This window comes from Kogia breviceps, chromosome X (assembly GCF_026419965.1).
Source record: "Kogia breviceps isolate mKogBre1 chromosome X, mKogBre1 haplotype 1, whole genome shotgun sequence".
In the NCBI taxonomy this organism is placed as follows: Eukaryota; Metazoa; Chordata; class Mammalia; order Artiodactyla; family Physeteridae; genus Kogia; species Kogia breviceps.
The window spans coordinates 70,858,790-70,884,798 of record NC_081330.1 but is presented as its reverse complement, the minus strand read 5'-3'; the positions used below and the strand labels follow the sequence as shown (position 1 = coordinate 70,884,798).

General features: G+C 37.3%; 1 protein-coding gene across 13 annotated transcripts in view; it reads right to left on the bottom strand.

The window, feature by feature from the left end:
• PHKA1 (phosphorylase kinase regulatory subunit alpha 1) overlaps positions 1 to 26,009 on the bottom strand; it is a 143,335-nt gene that overhangs the window by 47,787 nt on the left and 69,539 nt on the right. For all 13 annotated transcript variants that reach the window (XM_059050375.2, XM_059050376.2, XM_059050379.2 and 10 more), the window contains 2 exons: positions 2,923 to 3,032; positions 1,720 to 1,864 (listed from right to left, as the gene is read on the bottom strand). In XM_059050375.2, coding sequence (XP_058906358.1) covers positions 1,720 to 1,864; positions 2,923 to 3,032 — 255 coding nt within the window. The remainder of the gene's footprint in view (positions 1 to 1,719; positions 1,865 to 2,922; positions 3,033 to 26,009) is intronic.

The window sequence follows — 26,009 nt, the reverse complement described above, 5'->3', positions numbered from 1 at the left end:
TCCTTCTTTCCCACTCAATTTTTACTATCACCAATCCAGCGTATCTTCTCATCACCTCATACTTGGATTAGTTTCCTTGATATCAGATTCTTCTAACTACAGTGTATACTGTCACTAAGTCAATATTCCCTAAATATCACTTTCATCATATCACCCCTTGCTCAGAAACTTTTAATAGCTTCAGACTTCTGAGACAATTTGTTTAAAATTTCTCTGCTGATTTTCAAGGTCTTCATAATCTGACCCCATTTTACTAATCCAATTTTGTTGATAATTATACTCCAACATGAAAGGCCCACTCTATTCAGCTTGGCCTCTTCACTGTAAACTCACAAGTCAAGAGCATCCCTGCCTCCAGGCTTCACCCATGGTATTTTTTCCCTCACCTAAAGTACCTTTCCTTCTCTCCTCACATATGAATACTACACATCCCAAAAAGCCTGGATAAGTCCCACCTAGTCAAGAAATTTTCTTTGACAACTTGATCACTGTCACTGTAAAATACTAATCTAATGGTTTAGTACTTCTTTATATACTGTCTTAAATTGTTTTCTATTAATTTTGTGAATTAGCTTTGTTTCTCCATTTAGACTTTATACTTTCTAAAGACAGTTCTGGGAACACAGTAGTTATTAAATGGGCACTTGTTAATTGTTTTAAGTAAAGAAGAAAGACAAAAAGAAGAAAGAGTACCCTACTTCCTCAACTCCTGTGCTTTTGAAGCACTTTAGAGATGTGACCAAAATCCCTAACAGTCTGTCTGGACTTTGAATGATTTATGACAAAGGATTCTTCTCTAATGAAAAGGAATTCTATGTACTTTGGTAGTACAAACAGGCCTTTGGAAGCAACAGCAGAGATACAGAAAGGAAGCAGTGCTTCAGTATTGGCTCTAGTCCTCCAGGAACTGAGAGAACAATAAAGCCTTTCACTCAGTTTCAAGTAAGCAATGTCAGAAAGCCCAGCTAATAAAGGAAAGATAAACTGAAAGGTTTTTATTTTTCCCTCCTAGATTTTATTGCTTCAGTTAGGCAAGCCTTTCAAAGAGAAGTCTGGGAACTTATCTATAAAATCTTGATGCTCCACTGGAGTAAGACAGACACAGAATATAGTATTACTGTCTTTAAAATGAATCGTATTAATAAGGTTTCTGTAAATTGGCCTAGAAACCAATTATCTGAAGTAGCCCCAAACAAGTTATTCTATTACATCTCTTGAATTATAGCTCTCAAACCACCTGAAATATTCTTGTGTATTGGTTTATTTGTTACATATTTATTCTAAAACATAAGCTCGGGGGCTTCCCTGGTGGCGCAGTGGTTGAGAATCCGCCTGCCGATGCAGGAGACACGGGTTCGTGCCCTGGCCCGGGAGGATCCCACATGCCGCGGAGCAACTAAGCCCGTGAGCCATGGCCGCTAGGCCTGCGTGTCCGGAGCCTGTGCTCCGCAACGGGAGAGGCCACAACAGTGAGAGGCCCGCATACCGCAAAAAGAAAAAACAAAACATAAGCTCCATGAGAGTAGAAACCTCATCTGCCTTATTCACCCCATGTATGCCCAGTGCTTTGAAAAGTGCCTGGCACAAAACAAGAGCTTAAAAAAACTGCTTAAAGAATAAATGACAAAAAGTAGATTTCCAGTGACTCTATGATTTTGAAGGGCTAACCACATGACTTATTTCAAAAATACATTCGTTCCTTGCCTCATACATCCTTACCAAGCATGCTGTGTGAGATGGGGAAGGTGATAGTGGGCTGGCCTGTCATTCTCCAGCGGCTACAGAGATAAGAGAGGTCTGTTCTAAGCATTTCCACTATCATCTTGTTGTCCAGAGCCAGGTAGAATTGTTGCTGGTCTATAAACTGAGAAAAAGGAAAATAACAGTTCAGAATAATTTACTCTCACAACTATCAAATAATATTTCAAAGTGCTCACATATACACAAGGGTATATAAGATATCACAGGGGCAACAATGCTTCCAAATTTAATGCCTAATTCTTCCCAAAGTATCTGGTGGCTTACTGGTACATATAGTAGTTCTGGACATTTTTAGTGTGTTATAGTTTACAAAGTGTTTTCAAGTACATGATTTTATTTAATTCTAACAACCCAGTGAGGGCTTTTCTCCTTTTCAATAGATAAAAAAATAAGGCCAAGAGATACTGATTAGATTAGCAAAGGTATATGACTAGCAAATGGAAAAATCAGAGATAGAATCTATGGTCCATTATTCTTTAATCTATACCTCAGTTGCACTATTTCAGATGTAAGATGACAAAAGAAAGCTTAAGCTTTCTTTCCAGAAAATAGTTTATCCTCCTATACACACATATAATAAGGCTTGCTATTATAATATGGGTAAAAAACATCAGGCTAATAAACAGTGTATAATTATGGCTAAAACAGTACTGACATTTTTGTTTAGAAGAGGATATCAGAGATTTCTAGGCATGTAAAAAGGGCCATTCCCCCCAAAAAAATAGAACACTTAATTCACTAGCTGAATAAAAAAGACTATATTTTGTTTATAAAGGATACAGTATTATTTTTAATCTTTAATAACGAGTACTTTTAAAAGGACTCCAACATTTATAAAATCCTTAATCACTGTTTCTGCAACACCCAGGACTACTCTTGGTAGCCACAGTCACTTGGCATAGCTCTGTGCTTCAAGATCAATTCAGTCCAACTCAACAAAGATTGGGCTGGCCAAAAAGTTCATTCAGGTTTTTCCATAACATCTTATGGAAAAAACCCAAACGAACTTTTTAGCCAACCCTATTTATTGAGCAACTTAATAATATACAAGGTCCCATGAAACTCTGACACTTGTCCCAACTCCACTAAATGCTTTATTTCTATAGTGTTTCTCTTTTATTTCCATTCATCTCAATGCACATTAAAGCTCAGTCCACCCACCTGTGGAGTGAAGGTAAAGATAGTTTTCCGAATGTCATAGAGTTTTGAAGTTCCAAGGACTCCCATGAGTCTGTAGGGTCTTCCACTGAGTTTCATTCTGCTGTTGCATCCTGATATAGAATTAAGAAAAGGTCAAGGTATTTTTAGTGCACAAAGCCTATCAGCAAACATTTTTGTAATAGTTTACACTTCCTCATTGAACAAACTAAGCTCTGTGTCCCAAAATTAGTGTCCATGTCATATACAGGGTCATACTAAGCACTGTGGGGCTTTCCAAGATAAAGATTAGGCAGTTATCTCTGTTCTTAAAGAAATGTATGCTCTTATAAAGAAGCTAAATCACCTACATGCATAAAAAAATTCATAGTTCTATGAATGATAGAATGCTATTATAAATATTCATAAGGAAATTCACTTAATTTCCTTAAAGCCCATGAAAACTGCAAAAGCTATTCTGATTATCAAACTTATCAGGGTAAACTACGCCTCAACAAAGCTGAACAAAAACCTCATCAGTTTAGAGGAGCTTCAAGATGGCATAAAAGTAAGAGGCGGAGACCACCTTCCTCCCCACAGATACATCAGAAATACATCTACACGCGGAACTGCTCCTATAGAACACCCACTAAACACTAGCAGAAGACCTCAGACCTCCCCAAAGGCAAGAAACTCCCCATGTACATGGTAGCGCAAAAGAAAAAAGAAAAAACAGAGACAAAAGAATAGGCACGGGACCCGCACCAGTGGGAGGGAGCTGTTTAGGAGGAAAGGTTTCCACACACTAGGAAGCCCCTTCGCAGGCGGAGACTGCAGGTGGCGGAGTTGGGGAGCTTCAGAGCCACAGAGGAGAGAGCAGCAACAGGGGTGTGGAGGGTAAAGCTGAGAGATTCTCGCACAGAGGATTGGTGCCAACCAGCACTCACCAGCCCAAGAGGCTTGTCTGCTCACCCACTGGGGTGGGTGGGGGCTGGGAGCAGAGGCTCGGGCTTCGGTCGGATCCCAGGGAGAGGACTGGGGTTGGCTGCGTGAACACAGCCTGAAGGGGTGAGTGCGCTACAGCTAGCCAGAAGGGAGTCCGGGAAAAAGCCTGGAGCTGCCGAAGAGGCAAGAGACTTTTTCTTGCCTCTCTGTTTCCTGGTGCATGAGTAGAGGGGATTAAGAGTGCTGCTTAAAGGAGTTCCAGAGTCAGGTGCGAGCCGCAGCTATCAGCGTGGAATCCAGAAAAAGGCATGAGACGTTAAGGTTGCTGCTGCAGCCACCAAGAAGCCTGTGTGCGAGCACAGGTCACTATCCACACATCCCCTCCCAGAAGCCTGTGCAGCACGCCACTGCCAGGGTCACGTGATACAGGGACAACCTCCCCGGGAGAAACACGGCACGCCTCAGCCTGTTGCAACGTCACACCAGGCTCTGCCGCCACAGGCTTGGCCCGCACACTGTACCCCTCCCTCCTCCCAGCCTGAGTGAGCCAGAACCCCTGAATCAGCTGCTCCTTTAACTCCGACCTGTCTGAGCAACGAACAGACACTCTCAGGTGAGCTACATGCAGAGGCGGATCCAAATCCAAACCTGAACCCTGGGAGCTGTGAGAACAAAGAAGAGAAAGGGAAATTTCTCCCAGAAGCCTCAGGAGCAGAGGATTAAATCTCCACAATCAACTTTATGTACCCTGCAACTGTGGAATACCTGAATAGACAACGAATCATCCCAAATTGAGGGGGTGGACTTTGGGAGCAAGATATATTATTTTCCCCCTTTTCTCTTTTTGTGTGTGTCCGTTTTTTAAAATTACTTAAAAATTTTTTCTTAAAAGTTATTTTTTATTTTAATAACTTAATTTTATTTTAGCTCCTTCCTTTTCTCCATTTTATTCTGAGCCGTGTGGATGACAGGCTCTTGCTGCTCCAGCCAGGCATCAGGGCTGTGCCTCTTGAGGTGGGAGAGCCAAGTTCAAGACACTAGTCCACAAGAGACCCCCCCCAGCTCCACGTAATATCAAACAGCGAAAATCTCCCAGAGGTCTCCACCTCAACGCCAAGACCAAGCTTCACTCAATGACGACCAAGCTACAGTGCTGAACACCCTATGCCAAACAACAAGCAAGACAGGAACACAACCCCATCCATTAGCAGAGAGGCTGCCTAAAATCATAATAAGGCCACAGACACCACAAAACACAACACAGACGTGGACCTGCCCACCAGAAAGACAAGATCCAGCTTCATCCAACAGAACACAGGCACTAGTCCCCTCCACCAGGAAGCCTACACAACCCACTGAACCAAGCGTAGCCACTAGGGACAGACACCAAAAACAACAGGAACCACAAACCTGCAGCGTGCGAAAAGGAGACCCCAAACACAGTAAGTTAAGCAAAATAAGAAGACACAAAAACACACAGCAAATGAAGGAGCAAGGCAAAAACCCACCAGACCTAACAAATGAAGAGGAAATAGGCAGTCTACCTGAAAAAGAATTCAGAATAATGATAGTAAAGATGATCCAAAATCTTGGAAATAGAATAAATACAAGAAACGTTTAACAAGGACCTAGAAGAACTAAAGAGCAAACAAACAGTGATGAACAACACAATAAATGAAATTAAAAATTCTCTTGAAGGGATCAAGAGCAGAATAACTGAGGCAGAAGAACGGGTAGGTGACCTGGAAGATAAAATAATGGGAGTAACTGCTGCAGAGCAAAATAAAGAAAAAAGAATGAAAAGAATTGAGGACAGTCTCAGAGACCTCTGGGACAACATTAAATGCACCAACATTCGAATTATAGGGTCCCAGAAGAAGAGAAAAAGAAAGGGTCTGAAAAAATATATGAAGAGATTATAGTTGAAAATTGCCCTAATATGGCAAACGAAATAGTTAAACAAGTCCAGAAAGCACAGATAATCTCATACAGGATAAATCCAAGGAGAAACACACCAAGACACATATTAATCAAACTATCAAAAATTAAATACAAAGAAAACATGGTAAAAGCAGCAAGGGAAAAACAACAAATAACACACAAAGGAATCCCCATAAGGTTAACAGCTGATCTTTCAGCAGAAACTCTGCAAGCCAGAAGGGAGTGGCAGGACATATTTAAAGTGATGAAGGAGAAAAACCTAAAACCAAGATTACTCTACCCAGCAAGGATCTCATTCAGATTTGATGGAGAAATTAAAACTTTTACAGACAAGCAAAAGCTGAGAGAGTCCAGCACCACCAAACCAGCTTTACAACAAATGCTAAGGGAACTTCTGTAGTAAAGAAACACAAGAGAAGCAAAATACCTACAATAACAAACCCAAAACAATTAAGAAAATAGTAACAGGAATAGACATATTGATAATTACCCTAAATGTAAATGGATTAAATGCTCCCACCAAAAGACACAGACTGGCTGAATGGATACAAAAACAAGACACATGTATATGCTGTGTACAAGAGATCCATTTCAGACATAGGGAAACATACAGACTGAAAGTGAGGGGATGGAAAAAGATACTCCATGCAAATAAACATCAAAAGAAAGCTGGAGTAGCGATTGTCATATCAGACAAAATTGACTTTAAAATAAAGACTATTACAAGAGACAAAGAAGCACATTTATCCTTGATCAAGGGATCGATCCAAGAAGAAGATATAACAATTGTAAATACTGACACAACCAACAAAGGAGCACCTCAATACATAAGGCAAATATTAACAGCCATAAAAGGGGAAATTGACAGTAACACAATCATAGTAGGGGACTTTAATACCCCACTTTCACCAATGGACAGATCATCCAAAATGAAAATAAACAAGGAAACACAAGCTTTAAATGATACATTAAACAAGATGGACTTAATTGATATTTATAGGACATTCCATCCAAAAACAAGAGAATACATATTCTTCTCAAGTGCTCATGGAACATTCTCCAGGATAGATCATATCTTGGGTCACAAATTAAGCCTTGGTAAGTTTAAGAAAATTAAAATAGTATCAAGTATCTTTTCCAACCACAACATGATGAGACCAGATATCAATTACAGGAAAAAATGTGTAGGAAATACAAACACATGGAGGCTAAACAATACAGCACTTAATAACCAAGAGATCACTGATGAAGTTAAAGAGGAAATCAATAAATACCTAGAAACAGATGACAATGAAAACACAGCGACCCAAAACCTTTGTGATGCAGCAAAAGCAGTTCTAAGAGGGAAGTTTATAGCAATACAATCCTACCTTAAGAAACAAGAAACATCTCAAATAAACAACCTAACCTTACACCTAAAGCAATTAGAGAAAGAACAAAAAAACCCCAAAGTTAGCAGACGGATAGAAATCATAAAGATCAGATCAGAAATAAATGAAGGAAATGATAGCAAAGATCAATAAAACTAAAAGCTCGTTCTTTGAGAGGATAAACTAAATTGATAAACCATTAGCCAGACTCATCAAGAAACAAAGGAAGAAGCCTCAAATCAATAGAATTAGAAATGCAAAAGGAGAAGTAACAACTGACACTGCAGAAATACAAAGGATCATGAGAGATTACTACAAGCAACTCTATGCCAATAAAATGGACAAACTGGAAAAAATGGACAAATTCTTAGAAATGTACAATGTTCTGAGACTGAACCAGGAAGAAATAGAAAATATGAACAGTCCAATCACAAGCAGTGAAATTGAAACTGTGACTAAAACTCTTCCAACAAACAAAACTCAGGACCAGATAGCATCACAGGTGAATTCTATCAAACTTTTAGAGAAGAGCTAACACCTATCCTTCTCAAACTCTTCCAAAAGATAGCAGAGGAAGGAACACTCCCAAATGCATTCTACAAGGCCACCATCACCCTGACACCAAAACCAGACAAAGATGTCACAAAGAAAGAAAACCACAGGCCAATATCACTGATGAACATAGATGCAAAAATCCTCAACAAAATACTAGCAAACAGAATCCAACAGCACATTAAAAGGATCATACACCATGATCAAGTGGGGTTTATTCGAGGAATGCAAGGATTCTTCAATATATGCAAATCAACCAACGTGATACACCATATTAACAAATTGAAGGAGAAAAACAATATGATCATCTCAATAGATGCAGAGAAATCTTTTGATAAAATTCAACACTCATTTATGATAAAAACCCTCCAGAAAGTAGGCATAGAGGGAACTTCCCTCAACATTAATAAAGGCCATATGTGACAAACGCACAGCCAAGATCATCCTCAGTGGTGAAAAACTAAAACCATTTCCCCTAAGATCAGGAACAAGACAAGGATGCCCATTCTCACCATTATTCAACATAGTTGTGGAAGTTTTTTGCCATAGCAATCAGAGAAGAAAAAGAAATAAAAGGAATCCAAATTGGAAAAGAAGACATAAAGCTGTCACTGTTTGCAGATGACATGATAGTATACACAGAGAATCCTAAAGATGCTACCAGAAAACTACTAGACCTAATCAATGAATTTGGGAAAGTAGCAGGATACAAAGTAAATGCACAGAAATCTCTTGCATTCCTATATACTAATGGTGAGAAATCTGAAAGTGAAATTAAGGAAACACTCCCATTTACCACTGCAACTAAGAGAATAAAATACCTAGGAATAAACCTACCTAAGGAGACAAAAGACCTGTATGCAGAAAAGTATAAGACACTGATGAAAGAAATTAAAGATGATACAAATAGATGGAGAGATATACCATGTTCTTGGATTGGAAGAATGAACATTGTGAAAATGACTATACTATCCAAAGCAATCTACAGATTCAATGCAATCCCTATCAAACTACCACCAGCATTTTTCACAGAAGTAGAACAAAAAATTTCACAATTTGTATGGAAACACATAAGACCCCGAATAGCCAAAGAAATCTTGAGAATGAAAAACGGAGCTGGAGGAATCCAGCTCCTTGACTTCAGACTATACTACAAAGCTACAGTAATCAAGACAGTATGGTACTGGCACAAAAACAGAAATATAGATCAATGGAACAGGATAGAAAGCCCAGAGAGAAACCCACGCATATATGATCACCCTTTTTTTGTTTGTTTGTTTGTTTTTTGGGGGGGTGTTTTTTTTTGGCGGTACATGGGCCTCTCACTGTTGTGGCCTCTCCCATTGCGGAGCACAGGCTCCGGACGCGCAGGCTCAGTGGCCATGGCTCACGGGCCCAGCTGCTCCGCGGCACATGGGATCCTCCTGCACCGGGGCACAAACCCATGTCCCCTGCATCGGCAGGGTGACACTCAACCACTGCACCACCAGGGAAGCCCTGATCACCTTATTTTTTGATAAAGGAGGCCAGAATACACAATGGAGAAAAGACAGTCTCTTCAATAAGTGGTGCTGGGAAACCCTGACAGCTACTTGTAAAAGAATGAAATTAGAACACTCCCTAACACCATACACAAAGATAAACTCAAAATGGATTAAAGACCTAAATGTAAGGCCAGACACTATCAAACTCTTAAGAGGAAAACAGGCAGAATACTCTATGACATAAATCACAACAAGATCCTTTTTGACCCACCTCCTAGAGAAATGGAAATAAAAACAAAAATAAACAAATGGGACCTAATGAAACTTACAACCTTTTGCACAGCAAAGGAAACCATAAACAAGACAAAAAGACAACCCTCTGAACGGGAGAAAATATTTGCAAATGAAGCAACTGACAAAAGATTAATCTCCAAAATTTACAAGAAGCTCATGCAGCTCAATAACAAAAAAACCCAAACAACCCAATCCAAAAATGGGCAGAAGAACTAAATAGACATTTCTCCAAAGAAGATATACAGATTGCCAACAAACATGAAAGGACGCTGAACATCATTAATCGTTAGAGAAATTCAAATCAAAACTACAATGAGATATCATCTCACACTGGTCAGAATGGCCATCATCAAAAAATCTACAAACAATGAATGCTGGAGAGGTTATGGAGAAAAGGGAACCCTCTTGCACTGTTGGTGGGAATGTAAATTGATACAGCCACTATGGAGAACACTATGGAGGTTCCTTAAAAAACTACAAATAGAACTACCATATGACCCCACAATCCCACTACTAGGCATATACCCTGAGAAAACCATAATTCAAAAAGAGTCATGTACCACAATATTCATTGCAGCTCTATTTACAATAGCCTGGACATGGAAGCAACCAAAGTGTCCATCAACAGATGAATGGATAAAGATGTGGCACATATATACAATGGAATATTACTCAGCCATAAAAAGAAACGAAATTGAGTTATTTGTAGTGAGGTGGATTGACATAGATTCTGTCGTACAGAGTGAAGTAAGTCAGAAAGAGAAAAACAAACACCGTATGCTAACACATATATATGGAATCTAAGAAAAAAATGTTTATGAAGAACCTAGGGGCAAGATGGGAATAAAGACACAGACCTACTAGAGAATGGACTTGAAGATATGGGGATGGGGAACGGTAAGCTGTGACAAAGTGAGAGAGTGTCATGGACATATATACACTACCAAACGTAAAATAGATAGCTTGTGGGAAGCAGCCGCATAGCACAGGGAGATCAGCTCAGTGCTTTGTGACCACCTCGATGGGTGGGATAGGGAAGGTGGGAGGGAGGGAATTGCCAGAGTGAAGAGATATGGGAACATATGTATAACTGATTTACTTTGTTATGAACCAGAAACTAATACACCATTGTAAAGCAATTATACTCTAATAAAGATGTTAAAAAAAACCCTCATCAGTTTAAAGATGGCATACTAAAGTGGAAAAAGTGAAAAAAGAGTGCATCTTGATCTCTTTCAATAGTATAGTACTAACACATTTTATTCAATGGGAAAACACATTTTATCCAAATAAGTCAAGATATTTTAATATTCTTATGTCTGATAGGAAATTTTGTGGAAGCTTACAGTAAAATTTGCTTTGCAGAGGAGTTATTTTGAAAACTGTGAAAAGGGGGGAGACTTGAACTATCAGACAGGTACAAAGTAAGGCACAATTTTGATGAAAATTTAAATAGAATATATACATCATGTGTCTCAGTATCGTCTATGTGTGTATATACATACGCATGTGTATACACGTGTGCACATTCACACATCCACCTTATTTCCCTGAGTATAAGATGTCTTCTTTTTATAGTTTAGCATTCCAAAATTAGAATATACCTGTCAATTGATGTCTGTGTTAAATGTAGTTGAATTTCTTTTTGTCTTTCAAAAGGAATTATTACATCTTACAATGAGGAAGTATTTCATTTATTCAGACACATTTTTTTCCTTTTATAACATAAGATAACACTATATGCATTGTTCCCAAACTCTTTTTCCCAAAAATGTAGATTAAATATCCTTTCATGTCAGTACTGACAGAATTAGTACTACTGTTGTCGGGGGGCTCGAACACACTTTTTTGGGGGATTTCAATTTTGCCCCTTCTTTATCCTGAGTATGATACTTATCATATATGCCACATTTTTAGTGTTGCTTCAGTCTTAGGGACAGAACCAGAGAGCTGTCAGTGCCTTTGGCCATATTCCAGTGTCCACTCTGTAAAACACACGCTTTACCTGAGACTGATATAAGCAGGTTTATCCACTGTTCCATTTTGTTTCTTTTTTATTGTGGTAAAATATACATAAAATTTATCATTTTAACCAGTTTAAATTGTTCAGTGGCATTAAGCACATTTGTAATGTTGTACAACTATTACTCCCACCCATCTTCAGAAAATTTTCATCTTCCCAAACTGAAACTGTACCCATTAAACAATAACTCTGCATGCTCCCCTCCTCCCAATCCCTGGCAATCACCATTCTTTCTGTCTCAATGAATTTGCTTACTCTAGGTACCTAATATATGTAGAGTCATACAATATTTATCCTTTTGTGACTGGCTTATTCCACTTAGCATAATGTCTCAAGGCTCATCCACTTTATAGTATGTGTCAGAATTTTATTCTTTTTTTAGGCTGAATAATACTCCATTGTATGCATATACCACATTTTGTTTATCTTTTCATCCATCAATGGATGCTAGGTTCTTTTTTAAAAAATTGCTTACAGTATAATATACATAAAGTACATGAATCTTAAATGTAAAATTTGATGAATTTTTACATAGCAAACACATAACCTAAATCAAAATATGGAACATTATCAGCACTGCAGAAGCCTCCATTGTGCTCCTTCCCAGGTATTAATGTCCCACAGGCCCCAAAAGTAACCACCATTCAAACTTCCAACATCATAAGTATGATTTGTTCATTTTTGAGCTTTATATTAATAGAATCATACAGTATCTACTTTTCTGTATCTGGTTTCTTTCACTCTACATTATATCTATGAGACTCATCCATATTATTGTACATAGAATTATTTCATTCATTTTCATTGCTGTATAATATTCCAATGTATGAATGTATAATTATTTATCCATCCACTTGTTGACAGACATTTGAATTTTTCCTCCAATTTTTTGTTACTATAAATAAAGCTCCTATTAACATTCTTGTTGTTTGGGAGGTCCCAAAGATCACCTCCAGGTTTGGTGATTCGCTAGGATTCACAGGACTCAACATAGAGCTATACTATTGGCTAAGGTTTATTACAGAAAAAGTATACAAACCAAAATCAGCAAAGAGGATACAAAGCAAAATCAGCAAAGAAAAATGATGCATGGTGCAAAGTCCAGAGGAAACCAGGCACAAGCTTACAAGACTCCTCTTCCCAGTGGAGTTGCACAGCACATGCTTAATTCCTCCAGCATCAAACTGTGACAATATATATGAAATGTCTACCAAGGAAGCTCATTAGAGACTCAGTGCCCAATGTTTGTTTTTATTAGGGGCTGGTCACATAGGCACCCTCTGCCTAGCATGCACCAAAACCCCAGACTCTCAGAAGAAAAGCAGGTGTTCAGCATAAGCCATACTGTTTGTACAGTTTAGACACAGTAAACCACCCTTACCATTCAGAGGATGGTGAAACCCTCTCAAAATCCAAGTCCCCAGATGCCAGCCAAAGGCCAATCTTGCAAGCAGGCCTTTCTAAGGATACATTCTCAGGCCTGCCATGTGAACTCTGTACAGCCCACCCCCTTGGCTCTTGGCCAAGGTGTCTTTGTCAGTAGGATGCTGCACAGTAGAGTGAGACCAACCTGCAGTACTGTCCTCAGTTATGTTCTCAGGGGTCTTAGATTGAGCCAGATAAAAGAAATCCATTATCATAAACATGAATCTTCAAAAACCAGGTGGCTTCCTCCTTAAGTTTCCATAATTAACCTTTTATTTTTTAACCTGGCTTGAGGCATCAATCCAGACACAGCACAAACCTGTTCAGTAAACTGAAGCTGACCTGAATGTCTTCCAGGGCTGAGGCAGTGCCATGATAGTCAAGGCTCACTGACAAGTACAATTCCAGAGGGCATATGCAGTACCGTTGGACAAAAAAAAAGTTTACAATTGTTAGGGCATCCCAAGCAGGACATAAATTAATTAGGCAGTTTAGGCTAACAGAATCCCTAATGTGGCTGACCTCCCACCGTGAGGCCTCCCACCCTAGGGTTTCCAATCCAATCCAAAAAATTCAGTTCAGAACTTGGTTTCAAAGGGAGTGTTTCCTGAAGGCAGCTGGATCCAAACAATTTTGTTTGTTCATAGCACCAGTTCATCTGCCTTGCAAGTGTAGACGACATGTGGAGGTGCTGAGTGGAAGGTGGAGGAGCTGGGGCCACCACCTGCTGTCTCAGAGTCAGCTCTGTCAGGTCTGACCTTAGGCTCAGCAGTCAGTTTGAATTCAAAGCACTCTCAGCAGCAGGGAAGACAACACGTGCTTTTATTAGGGAGGAGGGGAAAGCTTCCAGGAGCAGTCCTAAAAATCAAAGATCATTAATGCCCCCACCCTTCACTCATGCCTCCCCAGGTGTTTTGCTTTTTTCTCCAGTGTTACAAAATCTGTGTGTCCCATTTAGCTGTTAATAGTTGTACAATCATCCTCTCCTCTCATCCAGACCTTTTGTCTAGAAGAGTTGTATGTGAAGTTTAAAAGCATTTTCAGAGGTAAACATTTTCATACAACTTAATCAGAAAGACATATCATGTCCAGGAATTGGTCAGGATGAAATCCTGAATTTTCAAATATTTTTAAAATGGGTTTTCATACTTCCCACTCCTTTCATCCTGATCATTTATCCAGTGAGCAGCCTAGAAAAGATCACTCTCTTTATGGGGACAGCTACATTTAATAAGCACACTGTCTTACTAAGGTTTATGTATCAGGAGGAAGGGCAAGTAAGTAGAGTCAGGCTATCAGTCTATTTTAAGCTGCAACTAATCTAGAAATTCAAACACAATCATCAACAGCAGTGACACCGCCTCAGAAAGGATCGAGTTTGATCTGTCAGGAGTGGGGGAGGGGGTTACATTCCTCATGCTAGGCCCTTCTCCAATTTGCAGCTTTTGCAGAAATCACATGTTAGGAATGCAATCAGCTTTTGTATCAGAAATATACAGCCAATGAGAGGATCAATTTCAGACGGTCCCACCAGAGAACAAGACTTTTCCTGTGGGCATCTGCAACTCAACTGACCCAAATGGTCCAGCCAGCACCAGGGGTGGTTTCACAGTTTAGGATCACAAGACGGGTGATCCAAATCTGCAATAATCCAAGTCTGAGTTCACTTAAAGTTCACGTAGTTCATTTAGAGTTCATTTAGCCTGTGCCTCCTTTCAGTTCAGCACATCTGGTGCTGATGTGGGAATAGTCTATAGCAGACCATATCAGGTTTCAGCTGAGAGTCAGGTCCAGGCAATCAGAATCTGTGAATTTAGGATGCCAAAAAAAGCTAGTGGCTTTTCTTAGGGAGCATCAAAGCTGAGATGGTGCAGGGCTGGTCAACCGTGGTCTAGGTCCAAGTCCAAATGACAAGTAAGACTTTGCTAAGCTCTTCTTATTGTGCCTTACAGTCTAAATTAACCCAGTCAAAAATACACATGGCAGGATGAAAAAATCATCAGCTTCTTAAGAGTCAGACGTTTGGTTTCACGAAAGCTCATTAGCAACTAAAAACTGCTTTTTAAACTCAAAAAGTGTATTTTCATCTGAAGACTGCCTCTCTTTTCATGTTGTCTTCCTTTTTCCAGAAGCTCCAATAGTTAACAAATGATAACAAAAATCATTAGTTATGGAGACTAGTTTTATTTCCAATACTCAAAGAGTTTGGATTCCAATCTGCCCACTGGCAGCAAAAAGCAAGGTAATTGTATCCCAGTGATGCTTTTTTTTTTTTTTGCAACTTTTCCTGATCAAGATGATCCCTCTAGCTTTATGAGACTACAAGAATATAACATTTTACATCAATGTTTATCATACGTCCACATGCAATTGTCACAAAATACAAAGCCATTTTTAAAAGTTCCTCCTTTTCCCCTAATTGAAAGTTTACTCAAACCTTGAGCAGGAAATCCAGCATTTACAAGCTTAATGTTATAGTTGCAGGGAGATCCCAGCTGTAATATGGGAGTGGGGCTAGAGGGCTATGGCAGCAGTGGCTAGAGTGTTTTTCTCCCTCTGATTTTGTTTAAATAAAACTTTGCTCTAGCACTGGGAAGTGATTTAACCATTTTTCCCCTCCCACTTGAACAAAAGGCACACAAACTTTTCAACACTTTGACCCATTCAAAGTTCACCTTTGGGAAAGTTTGGACCCTTTTTCCTCCAGCCTGGAGGAGAAAAGAAAAACCAAAGGCATCACCCAGGCTGTACTTTTCCCTCCTCACTTTAGCCACTGTGGCCAAAAGTAGCCAGAGGATCCTTCGAGCCAACTCTCTTGGAGTTGGATCTAACATTTTCAAATTCCATAGGTAACTTTTACCTCTTACAACAGACAGCAGCTCAGTTGCTTTTTCATACCATGGATAACTCCATAGACACCCAGGTACCACAGGTTTGTCATCCTCTACCATCCTTTTCTCAAACAATGCTTTTGCCATATTTAAGTGAGTTAAGGTCACTCTAGACAATCCCAACACTATCATCAATGTGTTGGGAGTCCTGAAGACCATCCCAGGTTTGGTGATGAGGTGAATCATGGGAGGACTCATGGGACTCAGCAAATAGTCATACTTGTCACTAATATTTATTATAGCAAAAGGATGTAAAGCAAAATCAGTAAAGGAAAAAAAAAACATGCATGGGGTGAAGTCTAAAGGAAACCAGGAACAAGCCTCCAAGATCCTGTCCCAGTAGAGTCACACAGCACATGTTTCATTCTTCCAGCATCAAACTGTGACAACACATGTGAAGTGTTGCCTACCAGCAGTAGAGACTCAGTACCCAATATTTTTATTAAGGTCACGTGAGCACCCTCTGCCTGGCCTGCACCAAAACTCTAGACTCTCAGAAGGAAATCAGGTATTCAGCACAAGCCATGTTGTTTGCTCAACTTAGACAGAGCAAACTGTCCTTATTAGTTAGGGGATGGTGGAAACCTTCCTGAAATCCAAGTCTTCAGATGCCAGCCAAGGGCCAACTTTGTAAGCAGGCCTTTCTAAGGAAAGCATTCTCTGACCTGTCATGTTAACTCTTTTCTGCACATTGTCCATGTCTTTTAGAGCATATATGTATGCATTTCTGTTGAGTATATACCTAGTAGTGGAAATAATAGGCCCAGGGGATGTGCATGTTCAGTTTTTTAATAGCTGCCTGTTAAATTGATACCTTACCACCATAAAATGTTATTCATTATTTCTATTAATATTTTTGCCTTTAGTAACTTTGATATTAGCATAGTTACATCAGCTTCAGTTTGTTTACTATTGCATGGCATATTGTTTTCCATCCTTTTATTTTCAACCTGTGTCCTTATATTTCACATGAGTCTCCTTTATGTAGTATGTTGTTGGATTTTGCTTTATTATGCAACTTGACAATCTCTGTCTTTTAATTGAAGCATTTAGCCCATTTATATTTAATACAATTACTGAATATTTGGATTTAAAATTTACATATTACTACTTGATTTCCATTTGTCCCATTTATTCCTCTTTTTCTCTTTTCTTGCCTTGTTTTGGATTAATCAAGAATTTATTGTAGTATTGCTCCTCCATCAGCTTTTAAGACATTCTTTTCTTATTCTTTTAATGGTTACTCCAGAGAAGCATTTTTCAACTGGATTCCACCAGATATTATGTCTTACTTATCTAGATATTCATTGCATATATTAACTTATCTTCCTTGTATTTAAAATGGAACTAGTGTGCGCCACCCTCGGGAGAATGGAAAAACCCCATTTTCTGTAGGGCTTAATTCTGTCATGAGCTCCTACTTGACAAAAGTTGCCCTAGAGATTAAAACATGCATCCTTGACTAATTAGAGGCTATGTTAAATTAGTGTTTTTAACACTTTCTGAATAATACAAGAATCTCATAACATCTTGACTTCAAATCCTGCCTTTTATTTATTTATTACTATTTTTGTCATTTATTTCACTTCTACTTTTGTTATTTTATTCATAAGGTATTATTATTAGTGTTGATTTAAACAGTCAACAGTCTTCTATACTTACACTTTCCATTTCTCTTTCTTTTCTTGCATTCCTACGCTTCTGTCTGTGATCATTTTTCTTCTGCCTAATGATCTCCCTTTAGTGTCTTTTAGTGTGAGTCTGCTAGTAATATATTTTCAGTTTTTACTTACCTGAACATGCCTTAATATCACCTTTATTTCTGAAGGATATTTTCACTGGATATAGAATTATATAGAATTATAGTCTGGCAGTTATTTTCTCCTAGTAATTTATGTGTCCTTCAGTTGTTCTGTGGAGTTCATTGGTTTTGCTGAAAAGTCAGCTGTATGCTTGATCACTGTTCCTTTGAAAGCAATGTATCTTTTCTTAACTCTGTCTCTTTTAAGATTTTCTGTTTGTCTTGGTTTACAGAAGTTTGATTATTAAATTTAGGTTTGTATTTAACTTGCTCACAGATTTTTAGCTTTTGAAAGTGTAACTTGATCATCTTTAGTAAGTTTTGAAAAAATTTTCATTGTTATCTCTTCAAATAGTTTCAGTTCTTTTTCTTTTTCTTGAGCTCCAGACCTATTCCCTCTGTCTAATGCTCTTTTAATTTTCCATCCATTTTTCTATGTGCTTTAATGGGGGTATTTTCTACTGATTTACTTTTCAGTTCATTAATCTTCTCTTCTGCTGTGTCTCATATGGTGTTAACCTCATCTATGGCATTCTTAATTTCACTTATTGTACTTTTTAGTTTTGAAATTCTATTTGACCCTCTTTTATACATTCTATTGATAGTTTTCTAGTGAAATTCATCTTCTAAACCTATTTTTGGAATATATTAACATAGTTTATGAGTCTTATCTGATAACTCCCAAAATGTGAATTATGTTTCAAAAAATATATTAAGATTTAATTGACTTTTATTGTAGTAAAATATATATAACATAAAGTTTACCATTTTAAACATACAGTTCAGTGGCATTAAGTACATTCACATTGTTCTGCAACCATCACCACCATCCATCACCAGGACTTTTTCATCATCCCAAACAGAAACTTTTTACTCACTGAACAGTAACTCCCCATCACCCTCTACCTCTGGCTACCACCCTTTAATTCTGTAATAGCAATCACCATTCTATATTGTCTCTATAAGTTTGACTACACCAAGTACTTCATATAGGTGGAATCATACATATTTATCCTTTCTTATCTGGCTTGCTTCACTTAGTATAATATAATGTCTTTAAGGTACATCTATGTTGTGGCATGTGCTAGAATGTCCATCCTTTAAATAAAAAGATGAATATTCCTATATATATAATATATAAAATATATTATCATATATACAAAAGTTTGTTTATACATTCATCTGTCAGTGAACACTTGGGTTATTTCTACCTCTTGGCTGTTGGGACTAATGCTGCTTTGAACATTAGTGAACAAATATCTGTTTTGAGTTCCCTTCCTTTGGGTAGTATATACAGAAGTATATATATAAGTGCAATTGATGGTCAATTCTATGTTTAATTTTTATGAACTTGCCACAGTGTTTTCCACAGTGGCTGCACCATTTCCTATTCCAACCAAGAGAGCATAAGGGTTCCAATTTCTCCACATTCTCATCAACACTTGTTATTTTTTGGTTTTATTTATTTAAAAATAGTCATGTTATTATATGCGTGTGAAGTGATATATCACTGAGATTTTGATTGGCATTTCCCTAATGATTAGTGTTGTTGAGCCTGTTTTTCATGTGCTTATTGACCATTTGTACATGTTCTTTGGAAAAATGTCTATTCAAGTCCTTTGTCTTTTTAAATTGGGTTTGTGGGGTTTTTTTATTAAAAAAATTTCTCCCAGCTTTACTGAGATATAATTGGCATATAACATTGTGTAAGTTTAAGGTGTACAATGTGATGATTTGATGTGCAGATATACTGTGAAATGTTTACCATAATAAGGCTAGTTAATGCATCCTTCACCTCAAATAGCTGCCATTTTGTTGTTGTTATGGTGAGAATATTACAGCTCTACTCATAGCAACTTTTGAGTATACAATGTGTTATTGTTAACTATAGTCATTGTGCTGTACATTACATCCCAGAAACGTATTCATCCTAAAATTGAAAGTTAGTAACCTTTGACCAACACTTCCCCATTTCTTTCACCCCTCAGTTCCTGGCAACCACCATTCTACTGTTTCTATGAGTTTGATGTTTTTAGCTTCCATATATAAGTGAGATCATAAGTATTTGTCTTTCTCTGTCTGACTTATTTCACTTAGCAAAATGCCCGCAAGATCCATGCATATTGGCACATATGGCAAGATTTCCTTTTTCTCGTGGCTGAATAATATTCTATTGTTACACACACACACACACACACACACACACCACATTTTCTTTACCAATTTATCTGTTGACATACACTTAGGTTGCTTCCATGTCTTGGCTATTGTGAATACACTGCAATAAACATGGGAGTGCAGATATCTAATCTCCTTCAGATATATACCCAGATGCGGGATTTCTGGATCATATGGTAGTTCTATTTTTAATTTTTTGAGGAACCTCCATACTGTTTTGCATAGTAGCTCTACCAATTTACATTCCCACCAACAGTGTACAAGGGTTCCCTTTTCTCTACATCCTTCCCAGCCTTTGCTGTCGTTTTTTGTTTTTGTTTTTGATAACAGCCATTCTAACAGGTGTGAGGTGGTATCACGCTGTGGTTTTGATTTGCATTTCCCTGATGGTTAGTGATGTTGAGTACCTTTTCATGTACTTATTGGTCATTTGGCTGTCTTCTTTGGAAAAATGTCTATTCAAGTCCTCTGTCCATTTTTAAAATCAAATTGTTTCTTTTTTTGCTATTGAGTTGTATGAGTTCTTTATATTTTTTGGATATTAACCCCTTATCTGATATATGATTTGGAAATATTTTCTCCCAGCCCATAGGTTGGCTTTACACTTTTTTGATTCTTTCTTTGGCTGGGCAAAAGCTTTTTAGTCTGATGTAGTCTCACTTACTGATTTTTGCTTTTTTGCGTGTGCTTTTCATGTCATATTAAAAAAATCATTGCCAAAACTGATGTCAAGGAACTTTTCCCTTATATTTTCTTCCAGGAATTTTACAGTTTCATGTCTTACATTTAAGTGCTTAATCTGGGATTTCCCTGGTGGCACAGTGGTTAAGAATCTGCCTGCCAAAGCAGGGGACATGGGTTGGATCACTGGTCTGGTAAGATCCCACATGCTGTGGAGCAACCAAGCCCATGCACCACAACTACTGAGTCTGTACACTGTAACTACTGAAGCCTGTGTGCCCTAGAGCGTGTACACCACAACTAGTGAGCCCACGTGCCACAACTACTGAAGCCCACATGCTCTAGGGCCCATGTGCCACAACTACTGAGCCTGAGTGCTGCAACTACTGAAGCCCACGTGCCTAGAGCCCACACTCTGCAACGAGAAGCCACTGCAATGAGAAGCCTGTGCACTGCAACGAAGAGTAGCCTCTGCTCGCCACAACTAGAGAAAGCCTGTGCACAGCAATGAAGACCCAACGCAGCCAAAAAAAATGTGTGTGTGTGTGTTTGTGTGCTTAATCTCTTTTAATTTTTATGAATGGTGTAAGATAGGGGTCTGGTTTCATTCTTTTGCATGTGGAGATCCAGTTTTCCCAGCATGATTTGTCAGAGATCATCCTTGTCCTATTTAGCATTCTTGGCTCCCTTGTCACACATTAGTTGACCATATAGGCGTGGGTTTATCTCTGGGCTTGATTCTGTTCCATTTGTATGTGTCTATTTTTATGCCAGTACCATGCTCTTTTGATTACTATAGTTTTGTAATATAGTTTGAAATCAGGAAGTTTAAAGCCTTCAGTCTTGTTCTTCTTTACCAGGATTGCTTTGGCTATACGGAGTCTTTCATGTTTCCATATGAATTTTAGAATTGTTATTTCTATTTCTGTGAAAAATGCTATTGGAATTTTGATAGGATTGCATTGGATCTATAGATGATTTTGGGGGATTGCTTTGGTTTTTGTTGTTGTGTTATATGAGTTCTTTATACATTTTGGATATTAACACTTTGCCAGATATATGATCTGCAAATATTTTCTCTCATTCTATGGGTTGTCTTTTCACTCTTTTGATCATGTCCTTTGATGCACATAAGTTTTTTTTAACATCTTTATTGGAGCATGATTGCTTTACAATGTTGTGTTAGTTTCTGCTGTATAACAAAGTGAATCAGCTATACATATACATATATCCCCATATCCCCTCCCTCTTGCATCTCCCTCCCACCCTTTCTATCCCACCCCTCTAGGTGGTCACAAAGCACCGAGCTGGTCTCACTGACACATAAGTTTTAAATGTTGATGAAGTCTAGCGTATCTAATTTTTCTTTTGTTGCCTGTGCTTTTGGTGTTATTTCCAAGAAATCATTGCCAAATCCAATGTTATGAATCTTTCTTCTCTATTCTCTTCTAAGAGTTTTATAATTTTAGCTCTTGGGTTTAGGACTTTGATCCATTTTGAGTTAAGTTTTGTATATGGTATAAAGCAAGGGTCCAACTTCATTCTTTTGCACCTGGATATCCAGTTTCCCAGCACCATGTCTTGAGAAGACTGTTCTTTTACCCAGTGAATGGACTGGGCATCTTTGTCAAAAATCATTTAACCATATCTGTAAGGGTTTATTTCTGGGATTTCTATTTTATTCCATTTTTCTACAGATTTCCTTATGCTAATACTACACTCTTTTGATTACTGTAGTTTTGTAAGTTACGAAATCAGGGAATGTAGGTTTTCCATTTTTGTTCTTTTTCCAGATTGTTTTGGGGTCCCTTGAGATTCTATATGAATTTCAGAATGAACTTTTCTATTTTTGCTAAAAATGTCATTGGGTTTTTGATAGGGACTGTATTGAATCTGTCAATCATTTTGGATAGTATTGATGTCTTAACAATATTAACTCTTCCAATCTATGAACATGGATGTATTTCCATTTATTTGTGTTTTAGGCTTTGTGTTTCAGATTTTCCGAGAAATGGTCTATTTCGGATTTGCCTTTACTTTTAGGGTGCAGCCCATCCTTCATGGATTCAACTGAAAGCCTCAGGTGTTTATCATAGCACCTTCCACATAAAAAGGTCCTGAAATGGAATTTCTGTCTTCCTAGCAGTGCCACTTTATACTTGGTTTCTTGGCCCCTCACTCCATGCAAGCACAGCTTAAGCAGTAGCAAATGCCTCAAAAGGAGTGCACAGAGAGTGGTAAGCTTACTTCTCCGAGGTCCTCTTCTCTCCGGGGTTTTGGCTTCTCATGTCTTGGCTGTCTTAATTACTTTCTGATGCCTTCATTCACTTTTATTTTTAAAATCCATCCAGGGTAGTTGTTCTTACTATGAAGCTTAGTCTGATAAAAGCTATTTCAACATAGCTGGAAGCTGAAAGCCTACCTTATTCTTTTAAACTGTGGCACAACATATCATAATTCAACCATTCTTGTTCATATACATTAGGTTGCTTCTAAATGTTGTTTTGCCATACAACAAATTATGTTGTAATGAACATCTTTGTACATATATTCTTATGCACTCATGTGAGTGTTATATAGGATAGATTCCTAGAAGTAAGGTTGTTGGACAAAGGTATGGGCATTAAAATCTTTTATAGGTGATGCCAAACTGCCTCTGATTTACATTACTACCAGGAGTGCTGAGAGTGTTCATTTCCCCACATAATCACCAGCACTGGATATTATCAATCTTAGCTTTTATAAAATTGATAGGCAAAACCTTATATTTCATTGTTGTTTTACCTTACATTTCTCTAATCACTGGTGAGGCTGAAACTATGATAACTTAAAAACTGTGGTACTAGGAAAGGAGAAACTGATCAACATCACCAAAAAGTAAGACCAGAAGCACACACACATACTTGTGTGATTCTATGTATGTACAGTAAATGATAAAGGTGGCATTTCAAAAGAGTGTTTTTATGAACTATTCAATCAACAGTGCTGGAAAGATAGGCTAAGTATTTGGCAAACAAGTTATAATTCTCACCTCATAAGATAAACTAAACTTAAAATTCTAGACTAAGAGTTACATGTAAAATTGTAACCATAAAGAACTAAGAGACAATGCAGTGAAAATGTAGCTGACCTAGGGATGAATCTTTCTCAGCATAACAGCAAAAAAGAAATCAAAAAGGAGAAAATTTTACTTCGTAAAAATGTAAAACTTCTCTATATCAAAATCAAATGTAAAATTAAAGGGCAAATAATAAAATAGCAACATATTGCAATAACATATGGAAGACAAAGTGTTAGCATCCCTCATGGATAACAAATCTTGTATAAACCAATAAGAAACTGACAATTTTCCACTAGAAAAATGGGAAAAGAATATAAGTAGATAATGTGCAAAGTAAATAGAAAAAAAAGGCGATTTATTTTATTAAAAAAAGTTTATCATCAATATGACCAAAAAGAAATTCATGATATTATGCTAACATAGATATTAAAATACTGTTGTAGGGGGCTATTTAAGAAAATATAATAGGGTTCAGCATATATTATGCTGCAAAAAACAGACTGTAGACTGTTCTTTCTGACATCATTTTTCTAAAAACAATTGTGTATTTACTTTACAAAAAATGATTGGAAGCAAATACTCCAAAATGGAAATGGTGCTTTCGCAAGACTGGAGAATTACAGATTTATAATTTAAAGATTTTTATCTTTTCTTTTGTACTTTTCTCTATCTTTCAGTTCCCTGCAGTCAACATGTATATAGTAATTTGGAATCAGATAACCTACTACTTGTGAAAGTTGGAGAAAATGAGAATAGTATATCTATTCAAATGAAACTAGGAGATAAACTCACAATTCCTGAAGAAATGAAAGATACATCTTGATAAAATGGATGTATCTGATGTTGAAAAAGTTGCACAAAGGCAAGAAGATAATTATCTAAAAGAAAGTTGTAGAATAGGAAATATATACATTGCAAGCCTCATTGACAAAAGTTTAAATAAAATATAAAGAATTGATAAATATATACAAAAATGTACAGATCCTGATAGATACGCAAGCAATAGGAGACACAATTTTTTAAAAAGTAAAGCAAAAATGAAAAAATACATACCCTCACTGGGAATTAAAGAAAGGAAACTAGAATAACTTAGTGTGTATTAAAACTATTAATCTAACAAAAGCAAATGATAAAAACCCAACATTGATGGGGTAGTAAAAATATTAACAAAAAGGTATATTTTATATTTATTGATGTCAGTAAAAATTGGTTGGTCTTTCTAAAGAATAATCCAGCAGCATGTAACAAGAGCTAAAAAGCTGTTCATACTCTTTTATCCAGAATCCTTTTTCTAAGAATATACTCCAAGGAAACAAGAGTATATGTATGAATGCCTATAAAAAGGTATTCATAGAAGGATAAAAAGTTTGGAAAACAATTCAATAATGTATTGAATTATTGTATTCAATAATTCAATACAATTGATGTATCCAATAATAAGGAAACAATTATTTAAATTTGATGAATATATAGCTCTTTCAACATGTGGAAATACATGAAAGAATAAGTGAAAAAAACAGCATAATATGTACACACTGAATATAACTATGAAAATGTATCTCTGTGCACTAATAAATTAGAAAAGAATTAGCACTACAGAAAGATTTGAGTTTAATATTTATAAAGTTCTTTTTTTTAACTGAGGAAACATTGATTTCACACCCCCTACTCCCCAGTTCCTTCTCTTCTGGTATACTACTCTGTTCTCTGTATCTACATGTTTGCTTTTGTTTAAGTTTTTTTATATTCCACATATGAGTGAAATCATACAGTGTTTCTCCTTCTGTCTGACTTATTTCACTTAGCATAACACCCTCAAGGTCCGTACATGTTTTCACAAATGGCAAAGTTTCATCTTTTTTATGGCTAAGTAGTATTCTATTCCTGTCTTTTTTATAACACCCAATCTTATAAGTATGAGGTGATATCTCTTTGTGGTTTTGACTTTCATTTCCTTAATAATTAGTGATATTTAACATCTTTTCATGTGCCTATTGGCCATCTGTAAGTCTTCTTGGAAAAATGTATATTCAGTTCCTCTGCTGATTTTAATCAGGTTGGTTGTTGAGTTGTATGAGTTCTTTATATATTTTGGATATTAACCCCTCATCAGATATATCATTTGCAAATATCTTTTCCCATTTGGTACGTTGTCTTTTCATTTTATTGATGGTTTCCTTTGCTGTGTAGAAGCTTTTCAGTTTAACGTTAATCCCATTTGTTTATTTTTGTTTTTGTTTCCCTTGCCTGAGGAGACATAGCTAGAAAGAATGGGTAAGACTGATGTCAAAGAGTGTACTGCCAATGTTTTCTTCAAGGGGTTTTACAGTTGCAGGTATTATATTCAAGTCTTTAATCCATTTTGAGTTAATTTTTGTGTATGGTATGAGACAGTGGTATAGTTTCATATTTTTTCATGTGACTGTCCAGTTTTCCCAGCACCATTTATTGAAGATACTATCCTT